Source organism: Plectrocnemia conspersa, unplaced genomic scaffold, assembly GCF_051122295.1.
Source record: "Plectrocnemia conspersa isolate PC_06_02 unplaced genomic scaffold, ASM5112229v1 ptg000011l, whole genome shotgun sequence".
Classification (NCBI taxonomy): Eukaryota; Metazoa; Arthropoda; class Insecta; order Trichoptera; family Polycentropodidae; genus Plectrocnemia; species Plectrocnemia conspersa.
Genome location: NW_028277175.1, coordinates 17,501,780 through 17,520,525, shown reverse-complemented (window position 1 = coordinate 17,520,525; position 18,746 = coordinate 17,501,780). Strand labels below are relative to the sequence as shown.

Here is an 18,746-nt window from a genome sequence, read left to right as displayed (position 1 = left end):
CCCGGTGGCATCGGTCAGTCAACGAACGGTAATTGCCCCGTCCATTCATAATAATATTATGCACTGTGCGACGCGTGCTAATGTCAAAAGTGTACAGGGCTTATATTAGTACACGACCAAAGGAGGGGAACGTTGACTATACGTGCTGTCTTTTGAAGATTTACAGGAGCGGCAGCTCACTCAATAATTCAAGGGTTTTATCATCGAGAATAGATTTATCGGCACTGATCTGCTTATATACTATTTATTCTGTGGATTCACAAGCTCGCAACAGAAGTTGCCGAAATAGTTACAATATACGGAGTAGCATTTGTAATCACAAGAAGTGTCCAGAATGGAAACTAGCAGAGAATAATTTAGAGACTATAAATGGGTAAAACAAAAGTTAATTTATAGTTGATAAAGATTTGTCTTGTTATGGTTGGGACACTACATATTATACCTACATATAGTAGACTAGCTTTTGTATTTTAAAATTTCCTAGTTGAATCTCTTCCTGTAACATTTAATTATAGACAATGTTTTATGCAAAATGATTGAATCTGTCAGCACAAATACATATGTTCGGTGTGCTTGTTGACATTACAACATAAAAGTAACCTAAGCCATAAGAGAATTCTGCAGGGCAAGAAGATCTGGAAAATGTCGATCGACCACCTCCACAGCGATTTCAGACATTTTTGTAAGGAAAGCGAAAGAAAGTATTTGTGCGAATACTTTTAGGTCATCAACATACAATAAATATTCTGAATTCCCAATTACCGCTTGTATGTCATCGATGAAGAGAAGAAAGAGCAGAGGATACAGATTGAATTCCTATGGTAAATGAATGAGCGAAATACTCATCGGAGCGATGATTACCATAGCTCATTTGAGGAACAAAAGTTACTTAACTTCCGAAGTAGAAGCTCGTGAAAAACGAATGCTTTAAAAAAGTCAAATACTGGTGAATCTTTATGAAATAGAAATATTAAAAAAAGCTTAAATGACATCCCTGATTCTAAACCAGAAATTCTCGGGTCATCCCTCAAAGAAAATGAAAAAAAATATTGTTTATATTGAAAATATTTTTTGAAATGTCATTTCAGTAAAATCGTATCGAAATACTTTTTCACCGGTAGATACAATATTTTTACCAGTGAAAATATAATATATCTGGCAGGTGCTAGTAAAATTATATGATTTTAAATTTTATGTAGTAATATATAATATATAAATTTATTTACATGCGATGTATAAATGTTACAGTAAATATGTATTTTTCCGTAAAGTTGTATATTTTTAATAGAGAAGTCAAATACATTTTCATCAGTAGATATACATTTCTACTAGCGAAAATATAATTTAACTGAAAGAATATGCTGCTCTAAAATGTCTATGAAGCTTTATTTGCCATCCATTTGCTGTTTTAGAAAGTTCTAAACCTTATGGATTTAGAACTTCCATTAGGTCAAGTTAAACTCATCTCTCAAGGAGAAAATAAATACAGACAGACGTCGCATCTCGCATATTGCTCCTTAGTTTATCTGCGCGTGGATATTACACTATGTTTTAAAAATATGATAGCTATCCTTACCGATATTACTACAGATTATTTTTAACATTACCGATATCTGACGACACGATTTTATTACTTTTGACGTGGATTTTTGACTTCTGAGAAGGGATAAATGTTTTTTGCGCTCTCCTGTTTACTTTTTACTTTATTCGATTCTCACTCGTAATATTGTTATAAAATGTCTTAATAAGAACGCTAGATAACCGAGCGTTTTCACACTGTGACGTGGACTAAACAGGGACCTCCTTGAATTAGGCCAAAAAAATGCATGTCATTTAATGAAATACTATGAATCTTAATGAAATAGAAATATTAAAAATACGACCACTGACTGACCAAATTTTACCCCCCTCCCTCTTGGAAACATCTAAAATAACGTCCATGGTATGGACTAAGTCGACTTGAATTATTGAGGATTGAATCGAGGGATTTTGTCACCGCCTTTGAAAGGCAAAAGAGATTTATAACCGTGGAACGATGCGGACGAAAACTATGTTGTTGGTGCATTAGAGTGCTTTTATATATATATATATATGAAGAAAACAGTGGCAACCAATTTTCGATAGATAATTTATGACATTCATCGCTTTGAATATTGAAGAAAATAATTTAATAACATAATAACGCTACATTTAGGATCAAGCCAATATAAATTATATAAGCCACTTTTGTGCCTAAAATACCATTTTCACACAACCTCCCATAATTAGGCACAACATCCACATTCCTGACAATAACCGACCAGAATTATCTTCGAATCGCGTGGCTCGCCCCGAACATCCATTATCGGCATAACTGCGAGTAGATATAGTAGGCTCGCGGGCAAAAAGTTTTCTATTCGAGAGACGAACTCAAAGTTGGTGGGGGTTGATGAGGGTTCGCGGGGAGGGATCGTGGTGCATGGTTGCAGCTGGCAGCACCTGATCCTGATGTTCCTAGTGCGCAGGTGCCGGGACCACGTGACCGACGCCGCCGCTTAATAAATAACTCTCGACAGGAGGAATTCCCCCATCCTGTGGCGAACGCTCGCGCCGAGAGGGGTTCCATACACTTGTCTATTATAACGAAGCGAACTATGGAATGGCACATTAAAAAATATCTAACAAATCGTTCTTGGAACATGTTCCATGGCATCGAATAGGTGAATGTACATCAAAGATTACTCTTATAAGCATAGAGGAATAGAAATGCGCCCGACACGAGAATATGGCTTCCTTTCAATAACATATTACCTACACACGCCTGCAAAAAAGAGATCACATATCTAGCTCCTAACAACTCAAATAGCAAAGAACTATTAACGATTGTAGGAACAAAAGTATCTATAATAATAGCTTTTGTATTTTTTTTTTAATTAATGCATATAATCTTTTTTCATATTTTTATTTAATTCTATTAACAACTCGTATAAATTATGTGCTCTATCGGCGTACGTGCCTACGGTCGTGCGAACGTTTTTATTAACCTTTATCGCTCGAAATTGCTAATTATATGTCGCCAAAAATAAAATGTATTATTAATTTTCAGCACTTGGATGAAAGTATGAATCGTGTGTACTCAAATAGTCGCGTTACAATTATTAACTAGTAGCGCACTTTCTGAAAAATAAATAGAAAGAGCATATGAAAGTAGCATAAATAAACTAAAAGCTTTATATATTTATCATCGATGGACAATATACTACTACTGAAAATATTGCGTATGTAACCAAAATCATAATGGCCTAAAAAATATGTGGATCATTCTACAAAAATTAGACTGAAAGCGTTTGTCTACTCATTGAGGAGCTGGATGGCGCGACTTGTAAGGTCAGTCGGGCGCAATTGCCAGTCGTCAAGGCAATCCCGCTAAAAGTCACCGCCCCTTAACTTCATCAAGTAGACTAAGAAAGCAACGACTGTACCCCAATACGCCTAACAATACGAATACGATCCGCGCTCCCTCTTATAGAGATATCTGATAAACTTCAACAACAAACAACTCGCTGAGATTCCAGACAATGGAGCCAGATTCGAGGATGCTACGAAATATCTCATATTAAATTAAATATTTTTACAAACCGATTCAACATAGGTTTGAAGAGTATACTAGAAACGAGATCTATTGGTGTTGCTTATTATGTCGTTTAGTAATTTTAAGGCAACACCCGAATTCACAGAATCGCCTCAACATTGGATAATCAAGTAAATAAGTAGGAAAGCCAGATTGAGAAACATGTAATAAGACCGTGATTAAGCAGAGCGAAATGAGTTAAGAAGAAAATTGTCGCCATCTCGGCTCTTTATTTTTTCTGAACTGGAGAATGACATCAGTAATTGAATGTCGTTGAAACGTTTATATTTTTTTTGAAACACACAAACCGCAAAATGAGATGCATTAATAACTTCATACTCCCCGATTTCATCCAAATTATTAATCTCCCATATAGACCGAGCTGTGATATAAATTATACATTGCGACCGTATACGACACGACAACCGCAGATCAATATTATTAGTTCGCTGTGTCACTCATCTATAGCTATAAATATGACAAGTAAAAAAACACACGATGAATTGGGAGAGAAATGATTATAATTATACTTCAAGTTCATTAGCCATTTTCTGCAGGCGGAGTTAGGCTTTTGTCGAGTCTTTTATTAAACTATGCGTTGTATAAAAATTTAACGTATTCACGATTAAATACTGAGCCATTGCAGCAGAAGCATTTTCTACTAGAGCTTTCGAGTTCTACTTTCGAATGTAAAGCTGGCGCGAAAGCGCCGAATTCGAAGCCGTCATTCAGAGTCGGGGGCTCGAATGCAAGCAGGGTCGATGTGAAAAGAATACGTGAAGAGGCACTCTATCTCCGGCCTCAATGGCGCGGGAAGACCGGCAAGTCGCGGTGGATAAATGGCGAGAGACCGACTTGATGAATTGACAATGAATGCAATTTGAATGCGGGGCCGAGCAGCGAAAAAATTGAAAGAATATGCTGAAATATAAATGCAATACCAAAATGGAAGGCTCGGACTCGATCTAAATTCTAAACTGCGCCTCTGCATACAAAGTATGCTCCTCTTCACAATATATAGTGAGTGTACTGTAGCAGTATGTAAGAAAAAGCTCATATATACTTTTGATTTTTTTCTGATTAAATTCTATTACACAAAAGATCTTACATTATCTATTAAGTGATATACTAAAAAGTTATCAAAAATGCTAGAGAGGTTGCGATGCGATACGCGAAGCACTTCAACGATTTGCATATATTTACTGGTATAGAATATTTTCTTGTATCAATTCATTGATAGGTCGTTTTTCATCCCATACTACATGGCAATTTCGCGGATCACAGAAAAACCTTTTTATTCTGTGGATCGATTAATATCAAAATTAAAACATAAGTGTTACATTTTTGTTAAAAAAACCGTCAGTGTGGTTAAATTAAATTTATTATATAATTTATGGTTAAACTAATTACCAAAAATAAATTACGTCGTCAATTTATGATCTCTGTGAGTGTACACAAAAAGACAAAAAGAAAATTGTAGCACAATAATCTTTAGTTTTTGCGGGTAGATACTACGGAACCCATCGTTAAGCATAATAAGTCAAAAAGGGTGGATTCAACCCGCTCTGTGAATTACCACTATGAAACATGACATGGTATGTATTATTAAGGATTCTGTGTTGATATAATCCGGGAATTCTCGGCTTTTGTGCCTTCACGTGTCAAAAATTAGCCCGAGACTTCGATTGAAAAAGTTTCCTGAAGTAAACTTTTGCAGCGCTAAAAATAAAAATTAAAGAAATAAGCAACTCATTAGTTAAACACATTTTTTACGCCCGACTATGTTGCAATGAAAACTATTTTCGAAGTTGCTCCCAAAAATTTGAATAATAGAAAAAAATTATTAGAACGACCTTTTTTAATTTAGATAGCTAAATAGATAGTCAATGGATACTGAAATAATTAAAGAAGATAATATTAATTAAATAAACAACTAAAAAACCACCAGAATATTTATTTCGCAACCATCCGGGAAAAAGACTCAAAATTTAAATCTTTCCTATAAATATTTGCTCACAATTGTGCCAACGTCAACGGAAAACGAGCGAGTATTCTCAATGGCAGGAATATTCACTACGAAAATTAGAAATAAATAATCTGATTCGTTCCTAATTACCACATTTTCTAAAAAAAAACATAATTATACTCGTCATGTGAAATAAAAATTACTACAAAAACTCAAAATTTCAGTAAGTAATAAAAATGTCATTTAGTGGTATGTTCCTTTTATATAACCAATAAAACTGCTGTGTTTTATAAAAAACGTAGGGATTTTTAAAATTAAATTCCGCTGTTGGCTGGTTAAAATAGGAAAAAAAATTGATCCTATCCATTCGCATTTGAAAATGGCGGTTCTAATATATGTATTGCAAAACACTAAAATCAAAGACGAACGATTTCTTCACAATTTAACCCGTCTGTCAGTTCATACACTGTTTATCTAGTTAAACGTGAAATCTAATAATGTAAGCTTTAACTAAAATTTCCAGTCAATGTATGCATTGACTCGAGAACACTAACTGTTACGTACATTCATATATCAGTAATTCATTAAAAAAACTTACATCGAATAATTTCTATATTTATGTATGTAAGATATAAAAAACGAGCTTGACTTTGGCTCATACACACAAAGAAGCGACTAGAAAAAAATCGCAAAAAATACCAATAAAAATAATGCTTTTTTGCTCACTAAAAAATGCGCTACTGCAAGCCGAGCTACAATTTTAATGACGCCCATTCAGCGCGTTTTTCGTACGTGAGCACGAAAAACGAGACGTTATGAATTATTGCATATGCAATGCGCGACTTGGGTCAGCGCAGGGGTTAATGCCAACGGGCTCTTGTTGCACGCATCGTAATCAAGTATCATCGCACCGAGACAATGTGATACCGTCGAAACCTGCTCCTGCTTAGGTACGTAATCGCACGTATCTTTGTGCGAGGGAATCCTTTGTATTCTAGCTGCGTAGTACGCACGCGACGAGAACTACGCAACAGATATCCAATAAATAGAGGAATCGAGGATGGCACAATGGGGACAATGACTACCGAAGTCGTGCACGGCCCGCGACGCAGATAAAGGCTATTCACATCGGAAGTGCGGCAGATAAAACAAAACCCGACGACCGCACGGCCCGGCCATTGTGCAACGGAAAGGCATGGATGAACACCCCTGGTGGTTGAAGATTTGAAGATACATTTGTACGAGACAGTCTTTAATCCGGGATCAATACGGTGGGATTTGATTGGAGAGAGAAAGAGAGGGAAGATATGCAATTTCAAGTATAGGCGGCGCCATAGAAACTTTTATTTAAAGAAAATATTCATAAATAATAATAATAATAAGAGAGCTATAAACAATCAAATTTAGCGTTCAATTTTAGTCATTGCTTACCCCAAATATTATTTACCCCAATCTACTAAGCCCAAGTCATACATATGTATATGCTAAAACACATCACAAGGATATACCGCAAATTGTAGTTGCTGGAATCGTTCAGAGACAATGGACAATTTGATATGATGGATGTAAATTAAATGCGAAAAACTTGTTCCCAGATCTGCACTAGACGCGTACAAAGTTGTTTGGAAACAGTGAACTACCACGAACAAAATTAAATAAATCCAAACTGAGTTTGAACCCGTCAATCTATTTATTCAATCGTCCTTACTAGTTACTTCTCAAAAGTTCCCGCATGTCGCATAGTTTACTAACCCGTGCAATGTAGAATACATATTACCAAATTTAACATATTATTTTGTATTGCGTTTCAAAAGATGCAAAACACAAACCACATATAAATAGCTACATACGAACAATGAAACCACTTCTGAAAGTGCATATATTTAATTATAAAATCTTTTTGGTTTTATTCAAGCTATTCTACATCATGTTTAAAATTTTCATATTGAATTTAAATTACTTGTAAAAGTAATAAACTATAAAGGTTTTTAACTTAGCTGCATCGCTTTTGAGAGAATCAATTAAAACATTGTTATGTTGTTAAAGTACAAAACGAAAGATGCGTATAATGGGCAGATGAAAGGTCCTGGAAACCATCCAAAGAAAATGAAGACTGTTTATTTACGTAAAATAAATAACGCTATATTACTTTCATTGTCAGTGTGTATAATACATAATATACAGAATCACAATCGTTTAGAATATGCCATGGATTCCAAATAATAATGATTTGTTATGAAATCCAAATGTATTAGTGATTCATTACCTCTCTCTCTCGCATACACGGATTTGTCGTAAAAATGACCCCATTAAATTTCAGTGAAAATCTGTTAGCTTTTAAAATATCATGGGAGTTGTGTTTTATACGGACGGTACCCTATCAATGGCAGGCTCATTTAAAAAATCTGTGACCCTCGCCAAGAAAAAAAAACTCTAATATTATATCTACTGTTGTGTGCTTTCTTCTCCTGTCTTCAAAATGATAATTGGTGTGCTAAAATGGGATATTTGGCTGGTATTTTTGATTACTTAAATAGCGTTAATACCGGCATTCAAGGGGAAAAACAATTTTTTTGATAACTACTGACAAATTGACAGCCTTTTGGAGAAAAAAAAGTAGAGTAGATATGTATTCTTCGCTAAATGATAACACTACTGAAGAAATTATTTTCACTACAAAAGAACATTTAACTTCATTAGAAGAAAAGATTGAATGTTATCTTCATTCCGTAAATATAGAAAATTATGACTGGATACGAAATCCCTTATTAATACATCGAGTTGTGAATTTTCGTACTAAGAAGAACAATAATTAGTTATAGTCCATCCAATTTGTTAGCATTCATCGTCATTGTGTTGGAAATAAGGGTGCGTGTACGCATGCATGCATACATATACAGTTTTCAGCGATTTTGTTTACAGGCAGTTCTCGAGTTACGACCAACTCGACTTACGACCATTCGTAGTTACGACGAAAAAAAAGTTCTAAAAATTTTTTTTTTTATGTCATATACATCATTTCAAGACTGGTTTGATAACTGTTTCATTCCAGAAGTAAAGAAGAACTGTGATGAAAACGACATAGCCTTTAAAATTTTATTGATTCTTGACAATGCTCCAGGCCATCCTCCACACTTAGGGGAATCACATCCAAATATAAAAGTGGTTTATTTACCTCCAAACACCACCAGCATTCTACAGCCGATGGATCAAGGGGGTATTGCTAACTTCAAAGCCCATTATTTAAGAATCACTTTTGCCCAAGCAATTGCAGGAACAGACAAACATCAGACATTGAGAGAATTTTGGAAAAATTACAACATCTTTCATGCAATAAACAATATCTCAAAAGGATGGTCCAAAGTATTGTATTGTATGAACGGCATATGGAACAAACTCTTAAAAAGATATAATGACAATATGTATTTTAATAAAGAAGGGGAAATAGATGAGATAGCAAATATTATTGTAAAATGTGCTCAGCAACTTAATCTGGAAGTTGATAATGAAGATGTAATTCATCTTTTGGAAAATGATGTTGATGAACTCACAAACCAAGATTTGATTGAGATTGGTGAACAACGAGTTGCAGAAAAAAATGTAATGGAGCTAAAAGAATTAGATGAACTCGAAGAACCACCAAAAAAATTTGTGTTAAAAGACATGGCTGCAGCTTTTAGCCAAATCAATGATGCTATTTAAAAAAATTGAAAATATGGACAAAGACATCGATAGATCTTCGAGGGTAGACGGCCTTATTCAGCAAGCACTTGCGTGCTATTATGAAATTTATAGAGAAAAGAAACAACAAACTGTACAAACAAACCTGGACGTTTTTTTAAGAAAAACAAGCACTATCACTGCACTCGCTGAAAAATCTCAAGAATTAACAATGGATATCAGTAGCACAGATGATAAAAATACTCTAGATCAATTCTTATAAATAAATTATTTATGTAGATATTTGCTAAAAAGTATTTAGTTAACAACTTGAAGTCAGCAATAAACGTGGTTTTTGTATTTCGCATGTATGCATTGTTTTTAATTATTTTTTTGTATAATTTTCGACTTACGACCTTTTCGAGTTACGACCAAGGTGGTGGTACGGAACCCCGTCGTAACTCAAGAACTGACTGTACACCGATAGGAGAACGTTACCAATACTAAATCAGGGCTGTTTTAAGGGTAGGGTACTGTGACGATGAGCGTTCATATCTTGGACGGACCGTACTTTAAAAATAAATATCTCTGAAATAACTAGAAGAATTTTGTTCAAGACGAATACTCAGCACTCTCTCTCTCTCTATAAGGACACTGAAAATCGTGTTACAGTTTTCAACTTCATATTTGTGTGAGCTCGATTTCTCGGCAATAACAAATATAAAAACTATGAAACGCGAAAGACTTACTAATTTGGACGAAGAATTGAGAGTAGCTACAATATATCAAATTAATATTAGATCTAATATACTGGAAATCTGTAAAAGCCAACAAGCACAGGTATCACATGGGTGTAACTGATAAGGTCATGATGGTTTTATTTCAACAAATAAATAAATATTTGTGTCCTTTAATATGTTATATTATATTTTGTGTGAAAAACTGCTAATCAGAATTCGATAAAAAAAAATTGCAGTAAGATTTATAAAAATCCAACTTATATACGAAAATATTGTGATATAAATTCAACAGAAACTATTAACTAAAAAATAACATAATAATTAAGAACATGTGTTCATACATATATAAATATAGTGAAAACTCAGAATCCAAGGAGTGATTTGTATTTTTTATATAAAATTTAAAATATCTGATTCTATACATACACCATTTTTTATACTTATGTAATAAATTTTAATTGTAATTTCTTCGTTGTATCATAACAGGCGTTAGACCTATGTGTTACAAGATATCACAATCAACAACTATTAAGTAGTGAGACACAAGACTGAAATCGTATGTAAATTAGTAGCATATATTTTATCAATTATAAAATAGTTTATAATTTAATAACAGCTTACAATCAAAATAAGTCAGTATGCCCGAACTAGCTGAATTTTGATTCATCCGCAAGATTATAAAAATCGTGGAAAACCTAATCTGTGATGAACGACCGGAATTATAATTATATATTAGTCACTAATTTCGATCTCCCAGACACTGGAGGGGGGGGGGGGATCTCGAGCTACTGAAAATCATATGAGCTAAACGTAAAAATGAGCGAATACAGTCAACGGACTGCGAAATATAGAATACTCTACTGCGATCCTTGGACTAAATTGAATTCAAAATGGCGCAGTAGTGCTCGCGACAGCTGCGGCAATTAATCGTGCTAATCTCGGGGGTCCCGGGAACGGGCTGATGGGCGGCTTCCTGTGCGGGTCAGTCGGAGAGGTGCGGCGACCCGGGGTTATTGCGCCGGACAATAATGGTAATGCAATAATGACGATAACGCAGGCGGGCGTCAGGTGGCGTCCATCGACTGCGAATACCGATGCAATTTCGAGCGCCTGTGGAGCAGTATCGATCGTGACGTCATCGCGGTACAACAACACAACAAACACAGACACGACGCGCACACTACGTATATATACATGCATGTATTGTATACATAACACAAACAGCTGATTGTTTTGACAGATTGCCGCCGATCGCAACGGTGTGCGCACGTACCGCGTAAGTGCGGTATCGACGTACATTATAAATAATACGTACTACATGTCCGCGGACAGAAGAGGGCGGAAGTGAAACGTTGCAATGAAGTTTTTATTAGTCGTTAATTAAATGCATGCGTAAAAGGTGGCGTAAGGAATAAGGTCTCAAACCATAGAAAAAGTAGTTGAGAGGCGTAGAGAAGGGGGAGGCAATAATTAATACGTATATAGCAATGAACGGATAAAATAGCATTCGTTAGTTTTGTATCTATCATATAATTTATATTTAAATTAGAATATGTATTGTTGAACATTAGATATATATTTCGCAGCGAACATTTTTTCATTAATAGTTTAACGGTTTTAAAAAATACAGTAATACATACCATTATTTTATGTCAAATCTTTCGAGGGAATTTTACAATCCGTCATAAAAAACAGCAACATATTAAATTTAATTATGTATTAGGAATAACATATACTATTTTAATTTTCGGCCTAAAGAAAAAGACTTATCTACAAAAAAATGTAGTTTAAGAAATACATTATTTACGACTACGTAATTTTTATCAAAGAAGTTATTGCCGATTTAGCATAGTCTTGGTGAGTATTTTTCAAGCAAGTTTAGTGAAGTAATTGAAAAGATATTATTTTTATGGTATAGGTGAAAAATCTCCATGTTATACGAATAATCATATATAACAGATAAATAATAAACATAATACAGGCGGCCCTCGACTTTCGGACGTTCGACTTTCGCACAATTCGCTATTTCGCACATTTAAAAAAAAAAACAATTTTTTTAAATTTTTTTTTTTTTTTAATTAAATAAAATATAAACACTTGTGTTGATACGAACAAAAGTAAATCAAGGACTCATAAACTTCACACGATTCAAGACCAAAATGGAAATTATTAGACGTTCTGATAGCGGTGAATCTTTTGCTTCAATCGGACGTGCGTAAGATACAAACAGGTCTACGATAAGTTCAATTTTGCAAAATAAAAATATAATTAAGAAATACGTTCAAAATTTTTGGAAAATAAAGATATATTTCCGCAATCTTTAAAGATATGTTTCCAAAAAAACACAGCAAAAAAAACATGGATGAAATGGAAAATCTTTGTCATCGTAGATCGATGACCAACATCAAAAAGATGTCCCTCTGAGTATTTCAATTATTCAAGTAAAAGCTCTTAGTTTGCACAAAGATTGGAAGGATAGATTAAAAAAAGATTTTAACACGGTTTTTCAAGTAAGTAACAGTTGATTTTACAATTTTAAAATGAGGTATTCTTTTCAAAATATTAAATTTACTGGAGAATCGGCTGATGCGGATAAAGATGCTGCAAAAGAATGTATTTCCTAATTATCCAAAATTATTGAAGATGGAGAATATTCCTCTAGCCAAATATTTAATGTAGATGAGACAGGTTTATTTTGGAAAACTCTTTAACAATGAAAAATATGAATGAAGCCTTCACGCACCTTGACAAATTTTTAAATATTATGGAAGGTTGTGATCCCAATAGAAAACGCATATTTCAAGTGCGTAGGGCGATCAATAAAAACATAGCATGTTATAAAATACTATATGAAGAAAAGAAAAAAAATAGTGTAAAACAGTTAACTCTTGATAACTTTTCAAAGGAAACACCCGCAAACCCCACTTAAATGTGTCTCTTAAACGCCTCTTAAACATCTTATATTTACTTGATAAATATTTTTAAATACACAAAATTTCTTTTACTTCCCTCTACTTTCGTACATTCAACATTCGCACACATTCTCAGGAACCAATTATGTGCGAAAGTAAATAAATTATAATAAATAAATTATTTTTCGGTAAAATTATTAATTTTATGGCGTTCACTTCACCGACGGATCGGGTAGTACCTACCAGTCATGTTCGCTAATGGTACTCACGGAACGGGTAGAATCAACCATGTTAGCCCTTGATGTTTAATAACAGGTTATTTAGTATCTACTCGCAAAAACTATCATGCAATGATTGTTGTACTATATAAAGAGTCTTTTTATAAACACACATTTATTAAATTTTTTTAAGTCTTAAATTATATAATCTACTGACTTCTAAAGTTTAAGATTCTATTAATGTGTACTCTCATAGGTAAAGTTTCAAATAACATACATAGGTAAGTCAATATTATTATTACTAATGAGGGCAATACCAAAAAAACATGTTTGCTGGAGAGAAGTTTTATGCATTTAACCCTCACACGAGAGAGGGTTTTTGACCATATTGCTTTACTTAGTATTAAACAGTTTCAGCACCACACCCCTGCGCAATAAAAAATACATACGTCATACATCGCAGCCAAATTGAACAACAACTCCACGCGAACGACACACGTCAGGTGAGCGAGGAGGAGCGCGTGAATTATTATACGGGGAGGGCGCCCTCATAACGAATTCACCGTCGCGTTACATTCAATTTCGCCATTAAAAATGAACGCTATACACAGTGAACAGTGTATACGTACACATAAGTACGAGAGCCAGGACATGTGTGCGAGTTGTGCAAAGACGTTTAAATATTTAGAAGCGCGTACGGCGCATGCGCACGAAAATCGAACGGCGCGCGCTAATCTTATTTATTTAAATGATGATCGAGGGGGCCGAGGCCGAGTCGGGGTGCATCCGCCCCGCGGGCCGGACGTAATCCGCGGCGAATTGAAACAAACGAGCGTCGAGATAATGCGCAACCACCCCGCTCCCGCCCCCCAGCGGGATTAAATTATTGCTTCGCGCGCAAATTGGATTAAAAAATGCATGCGCAACTCCCGGCGCCGTTATACAACACAATGCACCGCGGCGGCCATTGTGACCGCGTGAAATTTATATAAACCATTAAGGGTGGATGGGGTGACGCGAACGAGCCCTCGAGGGATTGCACATTTTTCAAGCCTGCTGTCAAACGCACGCCTCCCCCAGATTCGGCCCTTTCTTTGATTGCGGGAATGAGCGCGCTGAAGATCAAAAAAGCAAGACTGCGCGCAATCAACATGCATCACTATACAGTACTTTGATTGATCATTAAGTTCAATCCATTAGAAAGATACTAGAAACAACTAAATCAATCAATAATGCGGCGAAGGCCAGAAGAAAAAGCAATTACGCAGTCGTCAAAGGCTGTTCGCTACTACGATATTTTTGAAAATTCTACCCCGTCATATACTTATTCATCAATTCATGCTAGACAACAATAAAAAAACTATTCATACGCCACTGACACACTAACGGAATAACAAGTTCCCAAATGAATTTACCTTTTCAAGCATCATAACGTCAACAACGATCGTCGTTAGCATTTATTAGATGTTATTTAAATGTAAGTTTTGATCATGACAATATAGACAATGCATCACGACGGCCATTATACAAACTATTTTATTTCAAATTTCACACATATACATATGTACATATTAATGTTGGTCCAACTTCAGTTTCCGAATTAAAAAAACAAAAGATTAAGGATATCTTCGGATTTTTTTATTAATCGAACATTTGATGTATTTCATTAATTATGAAAAATAATATCAATTAATGTATTATCCTGTACAATACGTCAACTCTACATACGCTCATAAATATATGTATCCATACACACACCCTGGCATACATATTATTAAAGATTCAAACAAAATGTTTAATTATAGCATAACATTATGATGCTCAAAAAACAATTTTCCAGCTCCTCATTGCTATCATTTGACAAGCTCGTTGAGAAGCTGAATGTTTCGTGCAAGAAGAGTGTTCTGGCGTCCTATCTTAGAATAAAGGACGCGATCGCGACTCTTTAGTGCACTCTAAAGATCGCAGCTGAAAATCGCCGAGCATTGTCGGATTGCCGATACCACCCCTTAGCAATTTCAAAAAGTGCTTTATTGATTAGACGCTACGCTGAGAATGCAATGAATTGTATACCAACGCACCTAACAAAAAACACTAGGATACAAACACCGACATTCGAAAGACGGAATTTTTAAAGAGACACGGGCCCACTCATGTCGATCGGTTCTCTGCGTATCAACGCAGAAACCGATCGACCCCGAGAGACTGCCGATATCCGGCCCACCTCCGACCCTATCTGCCGAACGAAAAACGATGTTACCAACAACAGAGGCTTGGAATAGCGTCTCATTTCGGGTCAAATTAACTAAGAATTTATCACTAAAGATGAACATATAATATTGTGCCCAGAGCTTGATTTCGCCCACCGATTACGTCATGAAAAGTCACGAGCTGGGGTTTGGTAACCAAAGGATGAAAAAATACACTGTGTTCCGTAAGACGATTTAAATAGATTGATCAAAAAAAATCATCGCCGCAATAAAAATATTTTTTAGTAAATAATGCTTAAATCGTGCTTTAATTGCGTATAATATTATTTTTCTGTAGGATTTAAATATTATTTCTGTTAAGGCAATGAATTATTTGGACGTGAATTATTGGGGGAAATGTTTCAGATACTTAAAAAACAGATATTTTGTAGACACGTTCGACACGAAATGGATTATCTTGCGTAATTCGAGCCTATTGACTTTCGGTCTTTCACGGGCGAAAGTTTATATACTAAGCTTTAGACATCTTCCACATGTATCTATATTTTCATCATAAATGAGAATTGTGACTACTTATTTAATGTTGTGTTTTAGTATTAGCATCAACCGGTTGCATTCGCACGAGAACGATTACAGGGCGTTCTTGCCCTTCGAATTACATGTGTTAATGTGCTTTATTTTTCATTATGTATTCATATAATTTAGAAATGTATGGTGGAGAGATGGTAAAGCGAGGACAATTATCTTCACGCTACACCGTTGAACATCCATATCAATAAAACTCAAAATCGATTAGATACTGTCATTTTCAAGAATTACCCAACGCACCCAATTTCCTGAATCCAACATACCTTCGTCAGCGCTAACTAACAACATTAAAATCGATCACTCCTCCGAGAGTAATTAACTCTCTTTGACATACTTGTAAGCTGATATATCCGACGCATAATTAATACAAACACAAAATCTTACATTTAATAATTTTATAATACAGGATAGCGGGAATGGGGTGGTGGTGGTGGTGGTTCATTTTGAGGTCGCTGAAATTCATTCATTCAACAGAAGGGTGGCGGGGGGGTTGTTCACTCGGGCGAGCGGATGAGTGGTGGCAAAATACACCTGATAAACAATGAGCTCTTCATCCGGTATTTTTTGGTAAGTCTCATGCTTATATGCATCGCGTTCGTCGTATAAAGAGATGGTACGAGTTTACCGAGATATTTTTATAGTGGAATCCTCACCTGAGATGGGCACCCTGAGCCTGACGTTGTCTGCATTCCTGATGCGGTAGAGCGACAGCGCCACCACGTGCTGACACCAGAAGATGTCTCGTGCTTCGCAGCTGCATGTTACCGACGTTATCTTACACCTGGACAATCAACGACAACCACACATTACTCGATGTACATATACAAAGTAAAGTAATGAAGTAATGATACCACAGATGCAACGACGGGGCTATCGCACGTCAACATCGACGGCACGCGACGCGCTAATTTCTCGCGCAATTCGAACGCAATAAATTCAGGGCGACGATAAAGAAATGGAAGTCGTTAATGAATGTCTAATTAGTTTTGTTTTATCGGCAATATCTTGTACCACATTAAAGTTATTGTAAATCTAAATGACGTTAAAAAAAAATAAGGAAAAAAGTCTGCACCTGGATGCAATGCACCATATAAAAATCAATCAAGTAGTTGAGAACATATTGTGCAGCGGCAATGAGCGTACAAGTGAATGGATACAATACAGAGGTAGAGTTGGGTTCAAATTATTCTTAAAAATTGCCTAATACGAATTAGATCCACTAAGTACTTAAAATTGATTAAATGACTACGTATCTTTTAATTTTCATAAAAATAAAGTTGTTTCTAAAGCTAAATACCTTGACACAATATAGTGTATGTTTTATAAAGATTGTTTTATTAATTAAATATTACATTTATTGAAAATGATTTTTATATATTTTATATATATGTACATATATGTGTATATAAAAAATAACTTGAAAAAAGTTTCCAGAATTGAAAGAGCCTACACCTGGATGTTTAGGCATCCGTGAACGTATACCTATAAATCCAGCTCCTTATACAGATCCGTTCTATTGAAAAAAATCCTGTTTTTGGTATAGTATACACGCGCGCATATAAAAACTAGTTGGATTTATTCGCCATATGACGATCCCGATTGTAAACCAGATACATCCACAGTGTTAGTGTATATTTTTATACAGATAGAAGATAAATTACATGGCATGTTTTATGCATAACATTACGGTAAACTCACTATCGGTAAATGTATACATTAACAAACATCTGTCATCAAATATTATTTTAATCCAGTGGAAATAAAATTACATTGTATGCAATTTCTAAGAATATATTATAAATTATAATAGAATGCAAATAATATGGAGGAAAAAATACAGGAGATTCGATGAATATTTTATCTTTAGTTCAATGAACAATGTCATCAAAGTTTTAAAGGAATTTACATTGACGCTTATTAAATGTAAATTCAAATAGAAAATTTAAAATTCAGCGACATGCATCATTATAAAATATGAGAGATTGCCGATATATTAGAAGTAAATATGATTAACAATTATCATTATTATATGAAAACATTTCTGCTGAAAATCTGTAATATTATCACGGCTATCGTCAAACATCCCATCCACTTGTACACACTTCCGTGATGAGTTCTCATCAACGTCATGCACAGCAACTGAACAAATGTTCCAATGACACGAGAACGAGTCAGGCAGGCTCACAAAAGAAACGCGTTCCTGACGAAATGACTGTAGTTATCCGATGATCAGGACCTTCTGCTACCGTTATTAGACCGTTTCCGTTGAATTAAAGGTAAAAAAAGACACTTGACGACATACGGCGTGAGGTAAGCCCTCAGGCTATAAAAGCAGATACGCTGCATAAGCCGAAGCCGCCTATTGCGTGTAAAAAGCTCCATGAAAAAACGGTCAGATGGTTTTTACGCATTGTGTTCACATATAATTGTAAAAACTATCGAAACGTAATCAATAAATTATTACAAGGATGCAATTTATTTTAGGGCACCTATAAATGTGATAGAATGAGTCCTCAAAAATTACAAATTAATCAGACGTGGCACATTGGACTTGGCAAATACACTATCTGCTAAAATGATAAAAAATACATATGTATGTATAAATAATGTTTCAAGCAATAATAAATTTATGACATGAAAAAAATTATGTAATACATGTACAGTATATTGTGAGGGTTTTTTAAATGTTTGTTTTTTTGAACTGACACTTTTTCCAGCGACAACCAATTTGACAGCTAATTTGTGCTCAGTTTGGTTTGCCGATTCACCATGAATAGACCTACGTCAGAACAACGCTTGCAAATTGTGCAAATTTATTTCGATAACCGTGCGCTACATCCAT

At 35.0% G+C, this 18,746-nt stretch overlaps 1 protein-coding gene and 1 long non-coding RNA gene across 2 annotated transcripts in view; one reads left to right on the top strand and one right to left on the bottom strand.

The window, feature by feature from the left end:
- The window catches only part of LOC148229760 (zinc finger SWIM domain-containing protein 4-like), a 93,572-nt gene that overhangs the window by 15,645 nt on the left and 59,181 nt on the right, over positions 1-18,746 (bottom strand). Inside the window, exon 3 of the mRNA XM_088198044.1 lies at positions 16,558-16,685. Within this exon, the coding sequence (XP_088054170.1) occupies positions 16,558-16,685 (128 nt within the window). The remainder of the gene's footprint in view (positions 1-16,557; positions 16,686-18,746) is intronic.
- The window catches only part of LOC148229762 (uncharacterized), a 63,011-nt gene continuing 50,418 nt past the window's right edge, over positions 6,154-18,746 (top strand). The window contains exon 1 of the long non-coding RNA XR_015811427.1: positions 6,154-6,200. This is a non-coding gene — a long non-coding RNA (uncharacterized LOC148229762). The remainder of the gene's footprint in view (positions 6,201-18,746) is intronic.